At 38.5% G+C, this 23896-nt stretch overlaps 1 protein-coding gene across 1 annotated transcript in view; it reads left to right on the plus strand.

Annotated features, from left to right (window-relative positions):
• LOC105863333 (uncharacterized) overlaps positions 1 to 23896 on the plus strand; it is a 150866-nt gene that overhangs the window by 86326 nt on the left and 40644 nt on the right. Inside the window, exons 3-4 of the mRNA XM_076003578.1 lie at positions 4906 to 4992; positions 12868 to 12871. Coding sequence (XP_075859693.1) covers positions 4906 to 4992; positions 12868 to 12871 — 91 coding nt within the window. The remainder of the gene's footprint in view (positions 1 to 4905; positions 4993 to 12867; positions 12872 to 23896) is intronic.

Raw genomic sequence — 23896 nt, forward strand, 5'->3', positions numbered from 1 at the left:
TGGGGGTTAGAGTTTCAACATACGAATTGTGGGGGCAAGGGGGGGGCGGGGAAGCAAACATTCAGATCAGAGCAGGCACTGACAGAATGGTCTCGAGAAGTAAAGATGTTAAGCTTGAGGAGCTAAGAAGCCGAGACTCTTTCCTGATGGCAACCTAGCTCCATCTAGACTACTTTCAAGTGGGAGAATGACAAGATTAGATTTGTATCTCAGAAAAGTCACTTGGAGTCGGAGAAAAAAGATGGAATAATCGGAGGGAAAGGATTTTAAGCAAAATAATTTATTCCCAGAGAAGTTTCTAAGAAAAGGCTGTGTATCTAATCAAAACAATCTAATTTTATGCATACTTTTCCACTGTATACTGTGTACCTGGTTTCATTTTTAACCTAATGTTAGTGATTCCTGTTACAGACACGTCTATTTCAGACTGGAAACTACTTTAATTGGAACCCTGGATAATGAATCCTTTTCAGAATGCAAAGTATTGTGACTAACTTCACTTATTCACTAACTTCCTAATGACATGCTGCGCTTGGGGTTTGACGGTCCCCATATTCTTTTGTCATTTATAGTTGGGTTTGTGTTCTTTTTCAGAAATGCTAACTGAAAAATAGTATGTCTTTATGGAAATAATGAGCCATAAAAGAATTTTTTACCATTTGTTAGTGGCATCTGCCAGTCTGTTTGGCAGTGCATGATAATAAATACTCTCTTTCTTGCTTTGTGAAAATGACAAATTTAAATGTGACTCCACTTTAAAATGCATTTGGAAGGTAATAAGATACGTATCCTACATAACACAAGAATAATAAAGCATGAGAGAGTTCCACCTGACTCTTATGTATACAGCTTTTTGGACTTCTTTAGTAGCAAGAAAGAAAAGATATGGAAATTGCCAAATGACACACAATAGACAGCCGACACTTACAGAGTCGAATACACAATTCTGTGGCATTAGGGAATGAGATGGCTGTTTGTGTATATGTGAAGGGAGACATAGTGGCACAGTGTCTGGAAAACAAAAATACTGTCATGGACCCACAGTTTATGCCACAGATGATCCTAAATGTTTGTTTCCTTCCATTTTCCCCCTCAATTTCTAGAACTAAATACCAATTATTGAGGGTGGATGCTGTGCGGTAATCATTTCAGATTCTCTCCTCAAGCATATGGTAAGGCTGTATTTTCCTGTTCCCTTTAAGTTAAAAGCACCCAAGTGATTCACTTTGCTCAGTGACCTATAAGAAAAGGTGATGCGTGTCACACCTGAGGAGAGGTTTTAAGACGCAGTGGCTGTCTTATCCCTCTGGCGTGGCACATGGGCACATTCAGGGCAGTGGCTCTCCATCAGTTTGGGTGCCTGAGTGACTACCAGAGACCCGTTGTAGACTTGGTGGACATAAGCGAGAAGTGAATCTGTATTTTTATGGCAGCAAAACCCTTATCTTGAATGATACAGAAATGGGTGCTGAGACATGAGTGCTACCACAGCCAATAAGCCTAAAATATATGGCGGTGGCTGAGGGCTGGGCAGTGGATGGCAAGCAAACTACCACTGGAGACTAGAATGATGGTGATCTGTCGTAGCTAAACTCTCGGTAAAACCATCACCTGTGGTAACATGGAAGGCAGAAAATGAAGCCCTAGAGAAAAAGATTGAAAAACAGTGTTAGTGATATATATCGATCATAACTATACAGTCATGCACCACATAGCAATGTTTTAGTCAATAATGAACCGCATACACAATGGTGATCTCATAAGATTATAATACTATATTTTTACTGTACTTTTTCTATGTTTAGATGCACAAATTCTTACCATTGTGTTGCACTTGCCTACAGTATTCAGTACGGTAACATGCTGTGCAGATTTGCTGCCTTGGAGCAATAGGCTGTGTAGTAAGCTAGACCATCTGGGTTTGTGTAGTTACACTGTATGATGTTTGCAGAAGTATGAAAAATGATGCATTTTTCAGAACCTATCCCATGCCATCGTTAAGTGATACATGACTGTATTTGATAGGGTACCATAGAAGGAGACGACTTCAGAAACAATCAAGTAGTGTGCAAACATCAGCAAAAGAAAATAGGAAGTGTCCAGGAATTTGGGAAGCTGTAGTAGGATTGGCAAAGGCCACTTCATCTCTTCAGCAAATAAAAGATAAAACCAAAGACTTTGAGGCAAAGGCCGACTGAAATTCTGCCTTTTGACAAGGGTCGTATCAAAGATGTTATGGGATGATTTGTATACTCCTCAAAATTCATATGTCAAAGTTCTAACCCCCAGTAATTCAGAATGTAATCCTATTTGGAGATACAACCTTTAAAGGGATAATTAAGTTAAAGATAAAGCTGCTAGGATGGAGCCCTAATCCAAAACAGCAAGTGTTCTAATAAGGAGAGAGAGAAGCACCAGGTGTGAGAATTAATTTTATGTGCCAACTTGAGTGAGCCACAAAGTGACCAGATTAAACATTGTTTCTGGGTGTGTCTGTGCCTGTGTGCATGTGCTTCTGGAGAAGGTTAGCACTTGAATCAGTGAACTCAGCAAGGTTGATTGCCATTGCCCTTACCTGGGTGGTTGGATATCATTCAGTTTGTTGAGAGCCTGAGTAGAACAAGAGGCAGAGGAAGGAGGAATTCAACCCTTTTTTTTTCCTGTCTCGTTGCCTGAGCTGGGACATCTCATCTCATCTTCTGCCCAGGACTGGGATTTACATCATCAGCTTTCCCGGTTCTTAGGCCTTTGTACTTGGATTGAATTATACTGCCAGCTTTCCTGGGTCTGCAGCCTGCAGATCACAGGACTTACCAGCCTCCATCAGCACCTGACCCAATGCCCCACAAAAGATAGATAAATCAATCTTTTATTAGTTCTGTTTTGGTGGAGGACTTTAACACACCAAGAATCCACACACAGAGAAAAAGCTGTATGAGGACATAGCAAGAAGGCAGCCATCTGCAAGCCAAGGAGAGATGGCACAGGAGAAACCAAACCTGCTGGCACCTTGATCTTAGACTTTCAGCCTCCAAAACTGTGAGAATATAAATTTCTGTTGTTTACACACATAGTCTGAGAAATGTCATTTTGGCAGTCCTAACAAACCAACACAAAGGGGGTGACCATTACACCACTGAAAGCAATAAGGTGTTTCAGAAAGAAAAGAGTAAATGTTTTCAATTGGACCAGATATCACAGAGCTCAAAGTTTTCATAATTAAGTCACAGGGAAGAGAGATGCATAGGATCAAAAGAAGCATAGAAATATGGCAAATCTAAGATATATGTCAAAAATGGCTTCATGTGTCCACTGACACATCTAGCTGTTGGAATCAACTAGAGACGAGTTTGCATTACTCAGTTTTGCAGAAAGCAGATGACACACACAAATCATTTAACTGAGAAAATTTAATAAAGAGGCAGTTTACAAAAGCATGTTAGTGTTAGGGTATCCATTAGGGATGATGAGGGACTCAGGAACTAGCAACCACAAGAAACCACACCTAGGCCTAAAGGACAAAGGTACAGCACTGTGTGGTGGGTTCCTGGTGAGGTATGGAACCATAGAAGAAAGATCATCAGACAGAAGCTGGGACCCCACAGAGCAAAGCAGCCACTGCAAGGATTATGGCAAGGCTGTGGAAGGGAGCTTTAGGATAGGGATTAATATTGCAACCTCTCTCTTAAATCCTGCCCTTCAACTTCTATCTCCCACAGACCCAACCAACAAAAATCCAGAGAAAAAGGAAGCCTGGATAATGCAGTCCATGGTGGTCAGCTCCTGGGGCACAGAATAAGGTAAAAAGGTAATATATTTGATGGGGCAAACAGAGAATAATCAACTCAGAAACTTTATACACTACATGGTTAAGAAAGATATACTGGCAAAGAAGAAATAAGCCTTCACTGACAAAGAGATTGACTTATCAGGGGAACCAGTCTTCTGTGGCCCAAATGTAGAAAAGCTTCTCATCATTCCTTAATTGGAGAATTTGGGCAGAATCAAGTAATGTTGCCCATCAACTAGGGACTATCACTTCTGCCCAGCAGGTTCTTATAGTGTCTGTGGGTCAGTGATTACCTTGTGTCTCCTTTTCTTTCCCTTTCTTTTTCTTTTTTTTTTTTTTTTTTTTTGGACAGAGTCTCACTCTGTTGCCCAGGCTAGAGTGCCATGGCATCAGCCTAGCTCACAGCAACCTCAAACTCCTGGGCTCAGGCAATCCTACTGTCTCAGCCTCCCGAGTAGCTGCGACTACAGGCATGCGCCACCATGCCCGGCTAATTTTTTCTGTATATTTTTAGTTGGCCAATTAATTTCTTTCTATTTTTAGTAGAGACAGGGTGTTGCTCTTGCTCAGGCTGGTCTCAAACTCCCGACCTTGAGCAATCAACCCGCCTCGGCCTCCCAGAGTGCTAGGATTACAGGTGTGAGCCACCGCGCCCGGCCTCTTTCCCTTTCTGAATAGGAATGTTCCTTAAGTTCTACTGTTCTTGCTTTACCATCATATATCAGGCATATAGGAGCAGGTAACTTGGCTTTATAGTTCACGAATCTCTGGATCATGAGCAATCCCACTGGATCTGCCTGATGCTGCGATCGAATGGCTCTTTAGCGTTTTCTACCTCAGGGAGGCAGTGGATGTACATATGGTGTGGGAAGAAAAGAGGACTGAATGTTTGTTGACCAGATGGCTGACGGTAGTCATTTGGTGCTGTTCTGGTTCTCCTTGCATTTGCCCACCTAAATGAATATAAATGGTGACATGGTCAAACCAATAAGATGTGGACGGAAGTGACCTGTGTCACTTCTGGGTGGTGTGGCGTCTGGGTGGAAGCCTTAAGAGCTAGTATGTAATTCATTCCACTCTCTTTTTCTTTTCTTTTTTTTTTTTTTTTGGCATAGACACCTGGAAGTTCCAGATGGTAGCTCCTCCATCGGGTGGGTCACTGAGGCCCCACTCACGATAAGCAGAGGTGATGACTGCATATCGTAAGCAATCCACTCCAAGTTTTAAAGCACTGAGATATTAGGGAGTTATTTGCTTTTACCCCATGCCCCTGTAGCCAAACCTGACTGATGCGTTCCAACAGTGAATTAACAACTGTAGTTTAGACTATGTTGTAGCGAGTTCTAAGGTGGAAACAATTAACTTTAGAATCCTTACTATTAATATCTATTGTCATTCTATAGGGCCAGCTACATTAAGTGTGAGCCAGATGTAATTTGATTACCGCCATCTCCTATCCTCCCCATGCCCAGTGAAAACCTTCCCTGAGTCCTATATGTCCTCGGAGCTTCAGTTAGTGGTTGGAGATAATGTGAACTGAATGGAATCATAATGGCTAATAACAAGTGTTTATTTCTCCTTTCACCAGTATTCAGAGAGACCCTCCAAGGTGTCAGCACATTTCTCAGCCTCAAGTATACTACAGTGACAGGAGCCAAGAAGATCTGGTGCTGGCTCTCATGATGCCTCCTTTCTAGCAGGAGGAACAAACAGCAATGATGTGAGCAACTGAGCCACTTTCATGGGGAGGGTGGAGGAGACTTCTCTGAAGAGGTAATATTAAAAGTAACAGAATGGAAAAACAAGCACCACATGTACTCACCAGCAAATTGGTGTTAACAGATCAACACCTAAGTGGACCTATAGGAATAACATTTATCGGGTGTCGAGCAGGTAGGAGGGGGGAGAAGGGGATGGGTATACACAAACCCAACGAGTAAGATGTGCAACATTTGGGGGATGGACATGCTTGAAGCTCTGACTCAAGGGGGGAGAAGGGGCATGGGCAATATACGTAACCTTAACACTTGTAGCCCCATAATTCGCTAAAATAAAAAAAAATTTAAAAAAAATAACAATTTCAAAGATGTGGAAATGACCAAAGTACCCATCAATACATGAGTGGATTAATAAAATGTGGTATACGTATACCATGGAATACTACTCAACTACAAAAAAACAATGGCGAACTAGCACCTCTTATATTATCTTGGATAGAGCTTGAGCCCATCCTTCAAAGTGAGGTATCATAAGGATGGAAAAACAAGCACCACATGTGCTCACCATCAAATTGGTACTAACTTCCCAACACTAAGGTGCTCACATGGTAGTAATGCTCAATGGGTGCCAGTCAGGTGGCAGGGTGCTGGGGGTAAACCCACAGCTAATGGAAGCAGAGCATGCTATAGGGGGAAGGGCACGCTTGTACCCTGGCTTGGGTGAGGCAAACACATTACATGTAACCAAAATGTTTGTACCCCCATAATATCCTGAATTAAGTAAATAAGTAAATAAATAAATAACAAGGGTGCAAGTGTGGAAGGAGCTGGACCAAGCAGCAGCTCAGGGGAGAGGTGCTGATGATGGAAACAAGAGGGCATGGTTGGGATGCTTTAGGGTGGATTGAACGCATCTTAATGAAGAAGTGCATGAAAGGATGAGGGAATCAAGAATAACTCTAAGATTTTGGCTTCAGCAACTGGGTGGAAGTTGGTGCCATTTAACTGAGCTGGGCTAGATGTTGACTAAGGTGCTTTGATAACATTTGCGTTTAATGGTGGCCTTCAGTGCTATAACTCAGGACCACGGAAAGAATGCAGGACTAGCAGAGGAAATACTTTGGAAATGTTGTGGGGAGAGTGCCTCCTTCCTTTAAAAAGAAAAAGAAAGGAAAACAGATTTTCTCTGTTTGGCCATGAAAGGAGAATATCCTCAGGGCATGAGGTGATCTGACCTTGAAGCTTTAATATTTTCCCACGAGATTCACCCTCCCTTAGGCAAAATCTTATTCTTTCACCCAAAGTATGAAAAGGGAGGGGAAATGCTGAGTTCCTTGTAATGCTCAGTCCAAACATGACCAGCTGACCCTTCCCTTGGTATCGCTGGAGCATCTCTTTGACACAGCGTGAACACTGAAACGTAACTTTACTGCAGTAAATAGATGTAGGACATGGCATCAAACTCAATTTTTCAGTTTAACAAGATCTAATTTTTCTGGCCGGCCGAGGTGGCTCACACCTGTAATCCTAGCACTCTGGGAGGCCGAGGCGGGCGGATTGCTCAAGGTCAGGAGTTCAAAACCAGCCTGAGCAAGAGCGAGACCCTGTCTCTACTACAAATGGAAAGAAATTAATTGGCCAACTAGAAATATATATAAAAAAATAATTAGCCGGGCATGGTGGCGCATGCCTGTAGTCCCAGCTACTCGAGAGGCTGAGGCAGGAGGATCGCTTGAGCCCAGGAGTTTGAGGTTGCTGTGAGCTAGGCTGACGCCACGGCACTCACTCTAGCCTGGGCAACAAAGCGAGACTCTGTCTCAAAAAAAAAAAAAAAAATATATATATATATATAAAATTTTTCCTTAACTTGTTGTCCACCATAGATGCCTTTTAAATTCGTCCTCTGTCCCAGGAGGCAGGAAGAGTACAGTGGTGAGAGTCATTGTTATCTTAGCACAGCCACTATCCAAACACCCAAGACAAAACTTTTCTTCTTATCTAGTCTGGTGCCCAAATACTCTCTTTCTCTTACACAAGACCTCCTCTTTCCTGGATGACTGATGCTGGGAGTGAACCCTTCCCTATGCAGGGGACTGTGGTATCTGCCACTTTAACTTCAAAAGAACCACACACAAGCTATACTCATGCATTTGCTGGGGCAGGCAGGGGTGGGGGCCTTTCCTTCCTGTCCTTCCTGTAGCCTTTTGGCATCTCAAATTAGTCTATGTCAAAGATTTTCTCTTTACAGATACCTGGTGGTTAAGAGCTCAGACTCTGGGGAAACACTAGTTTCCAAACCTTAGGCACGCTGCTTACTAGATGAGCGAACTTAAGCATCTACTTAACCTCTCTGAGCCTCAATTCTTCATATGAAGATCAGGGATAAAAATAATACCTATCTCACACATTTGTGAGGATTAAATGAGGTAGCATATGTAAAACGCTTACCCCAGTGACAGGTATTTAATAAATTCTAAATACACATTAGCTATTTGTATTATTATTGTAGAAATATCATTATCATCTCAGTTCTTATTGAAACCAAAGCACACTATAGTGTTTACAAGTTTTTTTTTAGTATCGACCCAAAAATAAAATGCTAAATTTAGTGCAAATTATGGGAAGTATACATAGAAGATCATCAATAAATTATCAAATTAAGTATCTTTCTGTATTCCCTCTTTAATCTAAAAATATATCTTTTTCTTATAAACTAAAAATAAAAATGAAATCCATGATTTCTAAAGCAATAACTTTTAAATGTTTAAGGTGCCCATTTGATATTAAATCTATTATTTGTTGGTATAAAATTTTCCAAATGCTCAGCTAATGCTACACATTCTAGCTTTATTATAATATAACTAAGAGTTGCCTCTTTCATAGTTGCCACCGTGTAATATGAGCACTCTTCTGTTATAAGGTCACTATAGAGTGGCTGTTTACAGATTTCTCTTAATAACAGTGCAGTTTTATTCTAAACCTATGACTTATGAACAAGTTTGAAAACAAAAAGGCAGAAGATGAACCATAACTAAGACAGAGAACCAGGCTATTCAAACAGGTAGACCTCAGTCATCTCAGAATTGTGGTCTTCTGGGTCCTAATCATTATTCTCAGCAGTAGGAAGAATTAAAAATAGTTGGGTCTCTACAATGGATAAAGAGGCAGTTTACACAAGATCTTTCTTTTGGGGTCAAAAATAGACATATAAGTAAAAGCAAAGAAGCCATCAAAAAGTGAAGATCCACTTGAGCCAATATAGCCACTTTTGAGTTCAGCTGTATTTGCGGTAAGGCCCACTGATGGACCCAGTCATTCTAAAACAGTCCTTTATTTTATTCATTTTGTTTTTCCTTAAAAGACAAAGAACAAAACAAAACCACAAAACAGAGGAGATGAGTTATATAATCTACACACTGGAAGCCTAACCATTTTTATTTCTTATTGCAATTTGAATTGCAAAGGAACACTAAGTCCTAGAACATGGTAATTCATCTCCTGTTTCTTTGTCAGCAACTACAAGTAGGAGATAGTTCAGAGCCGCTGCCAATCGGAAAATACAACAAAGCCATATTAGCTTCGGATTTGTTTACTGGCAGATCACAGGCAACTTCCCTCGAATCTCAGACATCCTGTTAGGTCTTAGAGGCTCCATCCAGGCATACCTAGAGTACTTCAGAAAAGAAAGGGCATCTGAAAGGCCTCCTCTTTTTGTTCTGTGACTATGTCATACTTGAATTCAGTTTTGAAAATATTCTCCACCCTTGTTTGTTTCTTAATGCAGTACCAAGATGTAATTTGTATGGAAGCCAAAACTAGAGACATGCTGAATATGTGAATACTGAGGAAGTGGTTTCCTTAGCAATAACAGGCATGTGAAAGTCAAAACTTCCTTTCCTTCTCATGTGACCTTTTTTCAAAGCAATTCAGATAGAGGACAATGGAATTGAATTCCAAGCACCCACAGTGTTCATGAATTGCTAAGCAATGATTCACCAAGTACCCAAATTACTCTAGACTGCTTGAGCATTTTATTAGTGAAATTGCTTTGTATTTAAAATTTCCTTCCTCACTTTGTACATCAGCGGTCCTCATTCCTACAGGCCACTTTTCTACCACTTTGTAAACACAGAGATATATAGAGCAGTCCTAAACAGTGATTAGTATAAGGACTTTAGAAGATCAGAATGTTAGTAGTGAAACATTCCACACAATAGTCGTAACTATTTCCTTCCTTTGGATACATTATGTGCCAAATACTAGATAGAAAAGTTTGTTTGATAGTTAAAGTTTACTATTTACTCAGAATAAATAATATAATATAATTTTGGGGAACTTGTTCAGTTATATTTTAGAAACTGTGAAGTTTTCATTCATTCCAATTATCAATTTATCATGACCCTAAAAAAAGAAAACAAAGTGCTACACTTGGCTTACAAATTACATGTTCCACTTAGTCCTCAAAGGTGGTAACTTATTTAACAATATACTGGCAAGCTAGGACCTTAAAGTGCCATGCTTTTTTGCCTTTAATTAAATTGCAATGTTCTTGAGGAACATAGACAAGCCTATCTATGAACTCTTTCTTTTTACAGTCTGTGAAAAGTGAGTCTCAAAATCACTAACATTGCTTAACTTCCTACTGTCAAAATTCTATGAAGTGACTCTACAGTGACTGTTGCTAGGCAACCATAGGACCCAGGTAGCTATGGGTCTGTGATCCTGATGTTTGTGCACCATAGGTTTGTATAGTAGCTCTCATATTGGGTTACTGTAAGTATTAAAAAGTGTGTAAAGCAACTGGACATAGTAGAAAGGAACTGTAGCAACCCAGCTGGGTTGACGTGGTGATGAAGAGAAGTGGGCAGGGTTAGGATGTTTTAAGATGGATTTAACACATCTTAATTGTAAATTGCATGAAGGAATGACAGAATCAAAGATAATGCTAAGATTTTGGCTTCAGCAACTGGGTGGAGGTTGGTGCCATTTAATTAAGCTGGATTAGATGTCAACTAAGGTGCTTTGATAATGTTTGCATTTAATTGTGACCTTTAGTGCCTTAACTCATGACCATGAATACTTGGAAAATTACAGAACTAGTAGGGGAAATATACTAACAGAGTCAGTGTGGCACAGTAGCTACTCAAGAAAAATTCATTCTTCTGTCCTCTACCTGTCTTTTCATTCTGACATTTTACAGTCAATTTACCCTAATCTGTTCTCAGTTTAATGGCTCCTCTGGACTCAGATGTGGTCCAACATAGAGCCTTCATAATCAAGTAGGGCCCAACCAGTATCTTCCTTGATAGTAAATCAGAGGTAAATCCTAATAAAAGTATAAGGATCCCCAGTGAATTCACTCTCTGAGCACTTTCTACAGTGCTTGGGAGATTATTTAACAAAGACAATCCTGAGCTGCCCAAGCAAGCAGGGTAATTTTCCATACCCTCAGACAAAGACAGTGGAGATACAAAGTTGGCAATGTTCTCATTTGCCCGGCACATACTGCAGTCTGGTAGCGAGAAAAGTCAGGCTTTTGGGAGGTTATTTCTCAACCTGGACATGTGCCCTACAATGTGTGTGCCCTACATACCCTCAGTGAAAACTGGTTCTCATTTTTAGTGCCACCAATCCTATGAGCATCCCCCCTTTTTTCTAACCAAGGCTGGTTCTGAAAGGTGGGCACAAGCCCACCCTGCTGATTTGACTAGCTCTGTTGCCTGCCACTACAGCCAAATTCACTGAGAAAGTACTTGACTGTCTTTTGGAGTAGAATAGCCAGGGTAAGACAGTGGAAAATGTTACAGAGTGATTAGTTGCTTGCCAAAATATTTTTAGTGCTTATTTCTGGTTGATTCAGCTTGTCAGAGAAACATGACTCCAGAAATTAGGCATGACCTTGTCTAAGTCACTGTATCTCTCTAGACATTGGAAATTTGGGTTAAAACACAGGTTTTAGAACTATGTTCCATTGAGCTTTGGAGTTCTGCTATGTTGAGGGGCAGGGGCAGTTGATAAAAGAGACATCTAGCAGATGGGGATTGGACATCTGGACTCAGAGAAATTTTGCTTTTATCTATTTTTATATACTGATTTAATTTGTTAAAAGTGTCCTGTGGCAAAAAAAAGAAAAATTAAAGACACAGGCTAGATGTTTTCTAATTTCCTTTGAACCTGATATTCTATCTAGAATTTTGCAAGTACAGATTTATAGATGATAATTCATACAAGAATCAGTTGTTAAATACAAAAAACAACAAAAACATGAACCACGCACAAACTCGGTTTCATGACCAAAGACTATTCTTCTCATCTTAGCCAGAGTTTTATAAATGTCTATTTTTGTCCAGAGGATATAATAGAGAAAGATATAATAGATAATTCAGGGTAAATCTGTGGCAATTAGTAGACGAAAACAACAGAAAAGGACAGCACAAGCATGAGGTTAACATGCTTATAAATCTGTATTACTTTCTCTCTAACTCGGGAAGAAAAAGTTCCTAATACTAGCAGTGCATGTTGGGCTAACTCACTTTTACCTATTTTACTAATTTTATTTGACCTTTTAAAATGTTATAGGCACTGTTGGATGTTCAAAGTGAGGGTCTTAAAAGGAAATAATTCTTTGTCCATATCATTGAGTAACATTAGGAGGAATCGGAGCCACAAAGGAATGGAGACAATCCTCTTTGTAGCTGCGGAGTGGCTCTATCAGTAGCAGCTGGAGTCACTTTCTCTGTGCAGCATATTTTTAAGAGGTGAATTGTTTGATACCTGTTTCCCATTATTCAGTGTCTTCAGAAAAGGCTGGAAGTAAGGCATCCAGTCTTTCTGGCACGGTTTTACCCCTATTAAAAAGGCTATTATTGAACTGTTCAAATTGGGATGCTTTGATTGTTAGCACGTTCAGTAGTCTGTGATTACAGTAATTACAGACCTGTGAAGGTCAAATTGACAAAACTGAATATAAACTGGAACTGAATATAAACTGGGACAACTCACTGCACTAGTTCTTTATGCACTCTTTTAGTTGTTGTTGTTGTTGTTCTCCTGTGGCTGTTGTTGTTGTGGTTATTGTTGTTATTGCTGTAAGAAAGAGTTGCCAAGTGGTAAAACTGTAAGAAAAATAAAAATGAAAGTCATCGATTTCACAGTTTGGCTTTGACTACTTAGAATCACCATTCAAGGTACTAAAGTGAATGTTCTATTGTACTTTCAGGTCCAGGTATATTTTTGACTCCATTACCTCCCTCCCTAGTCATGGTCTTGACTTTGTGGTACCATGTATCCAGGCATCTTTTAAAGCATGTCATAAGTCTTTAATGTTTTAGGGTTTTTTCCTTATTTTTCTCTTTGCAGGAATGTGAGTGACACTGAATACAAAATGGACAGAAACATTTTTTTGTTTGTGCATGTACTGTAAAATATTTAGCAGAAATAGCTCTCATGTAAAGGGAACCCACAAAATTATATAAAAATAAATGAAATGGTCTTACTTTAATTGCCTGGCCAAAGACCAGAATAAAATTACTTCCCAGGTACACTAAATATAAACTAGTCTTTATTTTCCTTTGTCCTTATTGATGGCTTCAAGCAATAGTTTAGGCAATAATTAAGTAAAAATAGAGTCTATTATCATGTATACTATGTGGAGAAGAAGAGAATGGTAGAAAATAAATAAATAAATATAAATTAAATATAAATCCTTTCTACACAGCAGATCATGCTGTTTGTGTAGTGCCAGGAAAAAGTTTGGGGTCAGGACAAAGGCTGTGTCTGAATGAAGCTGAAATAGAAAGGCTGGATGGAAATTAACCAATTCACAAAATCCAGATGTTTTGTCTACTTAGAGCCAAACGTGAATTTTGGCTGCCTGAAATTTTCATGTTTCATCCAGAAATTTGCATTCAGGTAGACATAGTCATAGCCTCACATGTGTAATTTTGTTGTAATTTACCATAGTGTTCAAAATCTCAAATGTTCTCTGGATTATAACAAGATGAAGAATAGGATGGTATAAGCTATTTTTCATGTTTTAGTAGAAATAACATTGTTAAAGATAATGTTTTTAAAGGATAAAATGATGACTCTCATACAAATATAAAATGAACACGTGTCAGAGATTTTATAACTAGTACAAAGGAAAATTCCAGTAACAGTAAGAAATTTTGAAGGGAAATTACAAATGGATGCAAAGTGAGTCTATTCACAGGGCAATAATCAATTGTATTTTAGTAAATACAATTAATTTTTATTTCTACAGATAAGAGCCATTTGCATTATTATCAGTTTTCTGCAACTTTCAGACTTGTAAAAAGGCACAAAGACAATGGAAGGCATAGATAACCCAGAAGAGTGCGCTAAATAGGACACTTGCTAATCTTTTTTATTCCCATTTCAAAGTTTTTCATAATTTTTCATAAAAGACTTAGTTTACTAAACTAAAATTATTCATGTATACAAATATTTCTAAACTCTCATAGTACTTTTACTTAATATCACATAATTTACCACTTGCTTGGACACTCTTAATTATATTATTGATTCTTGCATGTATCTTGCCTCTATGTTGCAACTCTTTGTTTTAATTATCTCCTATTCACTCAGTTGGTGAGGGAGGATTCCACTACAGCATTAATCAGTGTAGCCAAACACATAACACTCCATGCTGGACAAATAAGAGCAACAACAGTTTATTAGTCACACATACTTAAATAGTGGGGGGAGGACCCCACAACACACAGGGCGACATGGGGTCTGCACTCTGGAACAGAATAAATGACCAGGGCTGTGGAAGGCAGCATCAAAAGGACGGGGTACCCTGATTCCCATGAGAGTATATGAATGGCTTGTTTGAACAATTCCATAGACTTAAGGAATTGAAACCTGCTATCAGTTATAAGCACTGGGTCTGTTTGATAAGGAGGGTTGTTTGACTAGGGAGACCTTATGTACAAGAGCAGAGCGGGGAGGGAAAGTTATGCTTAGGCCATTTGAGATCCTCCACATTTTACAAGCTTTCAAGGCAGCACATGATACAGATCCTTAATTTTAGGCCTTGCACTGCACTTTTTAGGGGCAGCAACTAAATTTACCTGTTGAATAAATGATTTGTTGAGCTTCTATTATGTGCCAGGTACTGTTCTAGGCTCTCGGCATGCAGCAATGGAAAAAAAGATCAGTTCCCTATGCTCTAGGGAGAAAATGAGAAAGAAAAGTACTTAGTATGAGAAAGAGTGAAAAGGGCAATGAAGAAATTTTAAGCAGGGGATGGAAAAAGAAGTGCAGAATAATGACAGGGGGGGGCTGCTGTGTTGAAATTTTAAACATGGTGCTGGGGAGCCTTTACTAAGAAGATGACATTTGAGGTAGGACCTAAAGGAGTGAACCATGAGGATATCTGGGGAAACAGCTTGGAGATTGAGACCAGGATTATAGCTCTGCAGCGGAAGAATGTCCTCATTTCAAGTAAAGCAAGGGGTCCCATATGACTAAAATGTCATAAGCTAGAGCAAAAGCAGAAAGCCATAGGGGTCTCACTGAGATATAGGGGTAGGAGCATGGATTGTATGGGCCCTTCTAGTCTTTAATTTTTACTGTAAGATGTGGGAGCCCATTGAAGGGATGGAGAGGGAAAAATGGCCCATCATTTGACTAATTTTTTCTTTTGTCTCTCAGAGACGCTAACAAAGTACTGAGCATATAAAGGCTACTCAATATCATGTTTGATTAATTATAAAGGGAGCAGCTCCTTCCTTCACTGATTTCTACAATTTTTTACCATAATCACAATTAGATGTATATGTCTTCCTGCCCAAAATATATGCTCACTGCAGAGCAATGGGCACTCAGAAAATTTGGCTTATATGAAGTTGAGTTTTTAAGACAAAACCTGTTTCTTCACTAATCATACCTGAGTCTCTCTGACACAAAACATAGCACAGGTAGTATAAACACTTATGTACAGTGGGGAATGCATTCTCTCCCTGCCCAAATTCTAGAAAATCCTGCAGCCCTCTACCACAGGACAAGGAACATTTAGACTTTAATGCATTAAACACATTTTTACTAGCTTTTATTCTTTATAAATTTTGTTTACATAGTAGAAATATATTTCAAGCTGTATAGAATTTAGATATTTATACTGAGATGGACTCTCAAAAATTTTCCTTCTATGAACAAGTTCACATACAAAAACAATACATGCTATAAATTCTGAGATCAGCAACTTGACTATATGTTGTGCAGTTTTGACAGACAGGACTTATAATTTAGTTCAGTCATGCCTTTCCTGAGTAAATATAGATCTGTTACTCACATAATTACCCAATCTTCCTTTCCCCCACCTTGGCCATGGATTTGATGTTTTTACCATTAGCATTTAGAGAGAGTGATATGTATATGACAATAAAGAGTAGTATATGGAAAGAGAAAACTGGAGAAATCATTTCATCTTTTGCAGGAATGTGTCCTTGTGAACTCTGAAGCTCATTCTGTTTGGTTTCAAGAAGGAATCATCTCCACATCTTTTATTATTCTGGAATATGAAGTCACAAGGGGAAATTCCCAATGATGTGGTAAGGGACACAATTAGTCAAAGGCTCACACACATCCTTTGTCATACACTTCACTCCAGAAACATCTGAAAATTCATCCCCCACACCTCTAACTTTGCCTGGAAAACACCACTTATTATCAGAATTCAACTCGAACATGACCTACTCAAAGAATTTCTTCCTCTCTCCTCCCCTCATCCCTCTCATAATCAACAATGCATTCATCGTAGTCCTTGTACATTTTTATTACTGATACTATGTACTTCTAAATCTGTTTCTCCTGTTAGACAGGAAGCAATTTAAGGGCAGTGACCACAGTTTAATCATCTCTTTATCCTAAACACTTAGCACAATGCCTGAAACATGTAGGGTTTAAGAAATATTGTTGATGGTCCAATCTTGTCACACTCACTAGATCCAACATGCTGCTAATGGAGAAGGAAGCTTAGTCCAGCTCTATGTTTTGAGAAAGGTCATTCTTCTTTCTTAGTGGCAGCTCCATTACATAACAGAGCCACCACTAATGGCAGCAGAGTTTGGTGTATAAAAAAAGAAATGGGATCACTAGCCTTTAAATAATTCTCTGTTTCAGCATTGTATTACAAGGTATTCACTTACTAAAGATATTCTCATCTTCTCTTTTGCACCACTATCATTTAAAACCCCATTATAAGTAAGGAATGGGGTCCTTGAACTGTATCCAAAGATTTCCCAACTTTCTGAGGCTTCTAAAAGTTGAGCTGAAACTTTGTCTTTGGTGCAGACTCTTGCTTTGTGTAAGAAAAAGCCCACTTTGCTGGGCTTTTTTAGTCATGCACATATAAGGAATTTATTTAGCCACTGTTCTCAGGGAAGCCCTGAGTGGTGAAACATGCAAATGCCCATACTTCTGAATGGGATTTTCACATACTGTATTCTGTTTTTGGTTTTTGTTTTTTTTAAGTAATTGTTTCCTTCTTGGAGGATAGCATGACACTGTTGGGACCATTATAATATCCAATAATGTTTTCTGCTTCCCCTTATGGTCCCAGATGTAGGGAGTGGGGGCTCTATGTTCTAGGAAGAGAGGACCTAAGAAAGGAACTATATAGCCCAGGGTTGAGCACCACACTGTGGCAGTTGTCAGGGGCAAGAAGAAGGAGAGACCCAAGGGGTCCTTTGGAAGATAGTATAGACTCTGACAGTGGTAGTTTAAAGTGGTTTTTCATTCTTTATTACAAATCCCCTCTCACATCTTCCATGCCTCCGTTTAGTTTCTCAAACACAATAGCTTTGTGTTTGGGGACTGGAAGGGTAGTGGCGGAAGCCTGGAACAGTAATGAGATGGTGGGTGGGGCATGGCCTTTGAGCTGTGGTCCCTGGTAAGAAGTGACAAAGGAGTCCAAGAAGCTTATGCAGCATTTAGACACTCACTAGGGATGCTCAGAAATGTTGGGGAACAGCCCTGGACTTCCTACAGTCAGGCAGACTGGAAACTCAATTGGGTCTTATTGACTATCAAAAGAAAGGGGGGAGCCTTAGAAACTGAAGAAACCAGAAGCAGTTGGGTGACAACAGATGGCTTTTTGAAAAGAAGTTTAAGGTAAGACTGAAAACAGGTGTACACTACAATATATCTGCTGAGGAGCAACGGGTTTCCAGTGAGCATCCTATGATCCTTCATATCTTTAGTCCCTTAGACCTAAAAGGCCTCCAAGGCTCAGAGATGCCTTAGGGAAACTGAGAGTCTAATCAGAAGAGAAGACAAACAAGGAAGAAGGGGAACACAGGGACACAGGAGAAGGAACACAGGGGGAGAGTTATCAAACAAACGGGAGAGTTATCCTCTGTGGTGAGAGACGTCTTCAGGGCTGTCACAGCAGCGTGGGTAGGTTAAGAACCTGGGTGAGAGTCACTACAGTGAACAGGTAGCGGGGCTCTGGCACTGGCCAATCAACCTGCAGGACCAACCAGTCTGCATGGACCGGCCGGAGCAGCCAATAAGACCGCCAGAACCCGCTGGCTGAATATCAGCAGGGCATCCTGCAGACACCGGGGGTCACCAGTCATCCCTGGTGACATATTGGCCTAGATGCAATGGCTCTAATCAGGGAGACTTCCTAATGGTGAAAAGCACTCAGACTGTGGTGAGGAATATTTCTGAAGGTGAATTTGTGCGTCGTTGGTAAGGAATTTACCACTTTGGCCAGTCTCCTTCCCCCATGTGCCCTTTTTATTAATACCTCCCCTCTTCTTTGCTGGGCTCATTTATGAGCTATTTTTCCTCTCCTCCTACTTTTCCAGTGCGTTCTGTAGCATGCACTCAGCTCTTTGGAATTCTGTGGGTGGCAGGGGTTTTCGCCTCCATTTCATATGCTCAGTGATGTGAAAAGACAAGCATGAACTCTGACATTTACTTTTTGCTAACATTTTGATGAAAGGACAAGTGATAGTCACAAATCTTAAAACAGGTGGCAGGGGAGATGTGTAAGGCATCTTATTTGTTAACTCCAGCAGCAGCTCCTTTCTTAGATCATTCCAAAATGCTGGCATGTGCCCAACAGCCCAGTTTGGAGAGAATCCTATTTTATTCAAACACCAGACAGAATAGGCGAGGAACGATGAACGGTTCATTGGATAAATACTCACTCTCTCCCTCATCTAAGCCCTGGGTCTGTCCTGCTTGCACCCTAGTCATCTTTGCTATTTCTCTCTTTCATTAAATTCCTTTGAAGTTGTGGATTATTTTTTCTGTCTTTGAAAATTCCTTCTGGCTAGTGGATTTCAGAAGTGCAAGTGCATTACACTTTTCCCTCCTCTTTTGAATTAATACTGTACTCCGCATTTTTTTCTTTCCATTTTGGGGGACCGACTACTGTGTTGTTTTATATTGCATTTTCATTTCAGAACTGTTTGAAAATGGAACTCATGCCATGCATGTGAATATTTTGCCTCCTCTTAGCTGATTTAATCAGCATGGATACCATTATTCATGCAATTACATGAATAATTTATTTCACTGTTGTAAAAGTTTAATAAAAGTTTTCTTGTTTTTATCAAATTCCATGTTACTCTTTGTTCATTTTATAGCAGCAACATAATCAGAATATAAAGCAGCTCATATCAAAAAGCAATGAATGGCATGGACTTCATAAGTAAAAATAACTTGTGTTATTTTTTATTGCCATTTTATCCATAATTAAATAAGATTTTATACATGGAGAAAATATGGTAGATCTGTATATCTAAGCATGACCAGCACTAACCAATCCATGCTGCTTGTGAATTACAAAAACACTGAGATGCCCAGCCTTGGTTATACTATCCAACAGAACATACCGTTCTTATCCATGCACATGTGTGTGTGTGTCCATGACCCTTCTACCCACTATGTAATGCTATATTAGTGACTAAGTCCTAATCCAGGATGATTGTCATTTCTTGTATAAATAGAAACACTAAGAACAAATATCATTTGTTCACAGTACATTTTTCTGTTAAAACTCCAAATTAGCCACTTTCAACCAGAGACATTATTCTACAAATTAAAAGTGTCTTAATAATATTTACATGTTTTTCTGAATGTGAAAGTGGTAAACCTTATAAACAAGAGTCATCAACATTTATGTCTACAATAGTAAAGTCAAATTCTGAGCATACTATGTATGCTGAAGTTGCAAGCATGCTCTTTTCATGTAGTCATGTGCTAAATTCTTGAAAGTTAAAAATTCAATCAAGATGGATATAAAAAATCAAGAAGACATTTATCTGTTAAAGGATGAAGGCATATATGACATAACTACAGAGGGAAAAGTGTTGGTGACAGTCCATAAAAATACTCATTGGCTGACACAGACCCACAATCTCTTATCTTAAACTCTTGGAACCAGACATGTTTTAGAAATCAGAATTTGTTTTAGAAATTGGAATTATGCCATTATTACATAATGCTACTCAGGGGCCTAAAATTAGAATAGCAGCCTACAATAAACTGTTTAGTATTGCCTCAAAAAATTATAAATGTTCTATGTGGGATATGGGTTAATTGATGACTACAAATACTTTTGTGTCGTTTCAGATTAGGTTTTGTTGTTAAATGAGTTCTGATCAGCTCAAGTTTTGCAGAAAAATTAGCTACTTTTTGCCTTTTCAGATTATAGTTTTGTACCTTTATATCAATAAACATTATGAGCTCCTGCCATGGTGCCTGGACACTGTGCTAGATGCTGTGCCTAAAACCAAATATGCTCCTGAGAAGAATGCAGTCTAGTTGATGAGACTTTTTTTTTTAATTTGAGACAGGGTCTCACTTTGTTGCCCAGGCTAGAGTGAGTGCCGTGGCGTCAGCCTAGCTCACAGCAACCTCAAACTCCTAGGCTCAAGCAATCCTCCTGCCTCAGCCTCCCAAGTAGCTGGGACTACAGGCATGCGCCACCATGCCCTGCTAATATACATATATATATATATATATATATATATATATATATATATATATTAGTTGGCCAATTAATTTCTCTCTATTTATAGTAGAGACGGGGGTCTCACTCTTGCTCAGGCTGGTTTCGAACTCCTGACCTCGAGCAATCCACCCGCCTTGGCCTCTCAGAGTGGTAGGATTACAGGCGTGAGCCACCGCACCCAGCCATTGATGAGACTCTTAAGCAAAACAATATTTGCATGTTTGCACTCAGTGCTAAAGAGAGAAAAAGAGCATCTAGATAAGGTTGGGGACTTAGGGAAAGTTCCTAGAGAAGTTGTTATCTCTATTCATATACAAAATAGTTTTCATAAATGAACATGTATAAATTTTTTAAACATTTCCAGAAGAATTATACTTCCATACTTATTTTAGAAACCAAGCCATAAATACAGCACACAGTTTCCAAACCTCCAAAATCCCCTATGGGTAAAAGTAAAATTTTATTTGATTATACCATAATAAGAAACAATTTAAAGATTTCAGTGGTTTGTAACAAAGGAGGTTTATTTCTTACTTATGTTACACACAGATTGCTCCATCTGTCTTCTTTTCTGTGGGATGTTCACTGAAGGATCAGCCCTTACCTAGGCTTTTGCTACTCTTACAGTAGGGAGAAAAGAATAATTGCAGAATCATGCAATAGTTCTCTGTTCTGAACCGACACATGTTATTGCTATTCACTTTGTATTAGCCAAAGCAAGTAACATGGTAAGACCTGATATCAGGGAAGCATAATCTTCACATATGGATAGTGCATGGTGGTGCTCAAGGAAAAGGCAGCAGATATTGACATTAATACAGCCTTCCTCACCCAGCGTCTTTATTCTATGTCCCACATCCTTCACTGACCAGATGCCCTGTCTCTGAGTCAGTAGTGTAGTCTCTCTATATTGAACAAGTAGTAAGTCAACACTCTTAATTAGTGAGAAGGCTATTCCTACCAAATGAGAGAAAGCCGCTCCTATCAAATGAGAAATGTGCTTCATGTAGAGAAAATGGGAGTTTGGCATGATAGAGGTTGATTAATACACTAGAATATGAGAATTAGAGCTTAAGAAGACATATTGAGAAGCAAAAATTAATTGGGTCCTTGACAATGGGTGGAAAAGTCTATCACCATTGGGTAATAAGTTAACAACAACAAATGAAGAAAGAGATTATTCAACCAATTCTGGAATATATTTTAAACTATTTCTATAATTTAACTGAAAAAAGTACCTCTGCAGATAGCTCTTTCAAATATTTTCTTTAAGAAATGAAAGGAACTGTTGCATTGGATGAATGCATTATGATCACTTAGAAAAGCTTGGAAATTTATATATATATATTTGATAACGTGGAAACATTTGTTTCTAATCATGTGTCTACTGTATAAGAAGCATAAAATTAAATGCAAGAATACGATAGAGGATTAAGTATCTACTCACAAAATCAACTCATAATAATTTAAAGTAATGGCATTTTGTCTATGGGGTATTCAGTGATCCTTGGAAGAAAGAATAGTAGCAATTTTACATAAGAAAATAAAACTAGTAAATATATTGTACTCTCTTTCTCTCTCTTAACACAATGCCTGTTTTGGTCTTCCTATAATCACAGAATTAAGGAAGTTTAGAAGTTCTAGGAAAGAGGACAAAAAAACCCTACTAATTATATAAATACATGTGTGTATATTATATATAATACATATTAACATATATAAGAAATTAAAGTGATATTAAGTAATTCAAGGGATAACTAAGAGATTAAGATACAAATTAAAAGCATATATAAGGCTATATAAAATTTTATTTTCATATTCTTATGAAGAAGGGCATCAACCCATTATAGTATTTTTTTAATTTTGCTTCAGAACAGAATCAAAAGAAATGTATTTTAGTTGAATCAAAATATTTAAGATCTCAAAGAAGTAGTGGTCATATTCATATTTATTTGGTTACAGTAATTTCCTAAAATAATTATTTGAATGTCATCTGACACTAGTTACTTTTATAATTCAACTTATATGATTATGATTAAGTTATACAGCTCTATTTATTAATATATGATGAATAATATCAATTCTTGTCCTTATTTGCGAACATCAAAAATAACTCTAAATAATTAAAGCAGAAAAAGAATTTATTATAAGGATATGATATCTGCTTCCCACCCTAACAAAGAGAACAGGCCAAAGAAGTTGTAAAATTATGGTTTTGTGGGTTTTTTATTAATACCATTAGAGTGCTGAAGGTAAAACAAAAGTCTAAATTAATTAAATTTTAGAAAGAGAAGAATCCTTCTTATGAGAGAAGAAACTTGAAATCCATGGGCCTATAAGGAGGAGGAGCAAATATACCATAGACAGAGGTAAGGAGAAACTGGCCAAAATTTTAATAAATCTTCAATATCCACATTTGGCTAGTATGATAGATAAGAATTCCAAGGAAGTCCTGTGAGAGGGTGCTTCCACACCCAATCACCAATCATCCCACAGGTCCTTCACAGAACACGTGTAGTAGCCTGCTAAAGAATGGGAGCAGAGAAGGAGATCAGAGAGAGATTCCCATACCACAGTCCTTAATGAGTGTATAATAGTGGTGCTCTAAAGCTTAAAGAACAGGAACTAAGGTAGAGAGAGATTTCCTCTCAGGTGAATCAAGTACACAGAAACCAAAAACTGGAGGCACAACAGTAGAGCCAAGAAATATCATCTCCAAGTCAACCAAGGCCTTTACCTGAGTGCAAGACAGAGACAGTAGCATTCCACAAACTAAGGGCATAGCAGCAAAGTATAAATACATCTTGTGAGCCTTAGAAACTCAGGAGCAAACATGAAGAGTCAGAGACCATCACAGGAACCCCAAAATATGGGTGGCATAGAAAGATAATCACCAGCATGTAAAACATGAAGACATCTCAAGAATTGTGTGGTGCTTAGATAAACTAGTTCCAATCCCTCTTATAAAACATTTGAAACCTATGGTGAACTAACTGATCTAACAAAAACTATAACAAACCTCAGACCCAGCTCAACCACAGATTAAATTGCTTTAGCTTCATCATTTGCAAATAGTCATATGGATGGTCATTTCTTTTCTCTAGTAAGTGAGATTCTCAATATTTTTACATAAAATTTCTGGCAAAAAAATTAAAAATTGTGTGGTATAAAAATGAGCAGAGTAATATGACCCATAATCAATACAGTAAATAGTCAATAGAAGTGGACCCAAATGTGACCAAAATGTTAGAATTAGTAAATAAAAAACTTAATATAAATATGTTAAATATTTTTTTAAAAAGTAATATAAAATATGGTTAACATGTGGGAACAGATATCAAATTTTATTTCAGTAGAGCACTGAAAATTTATAAAAACAAAGGGAAATTTTAG

This window comes from Microcebus murinus, chromosome 5, assembly GCF_040939455.1.
Source record: "Microcebus murinus isolate Inina chromosome 5, M.murinus_Inina_mat1.0, whole genome shotgun sequence".
In the NCBI taxonomy this organism is placed as follows: domain Eukaryota; kingdom Metazoa; phylum Chordata; class Mammalia; order Primates; family Cheirogaleidae; genus Microcebus; species Microcebus murinus.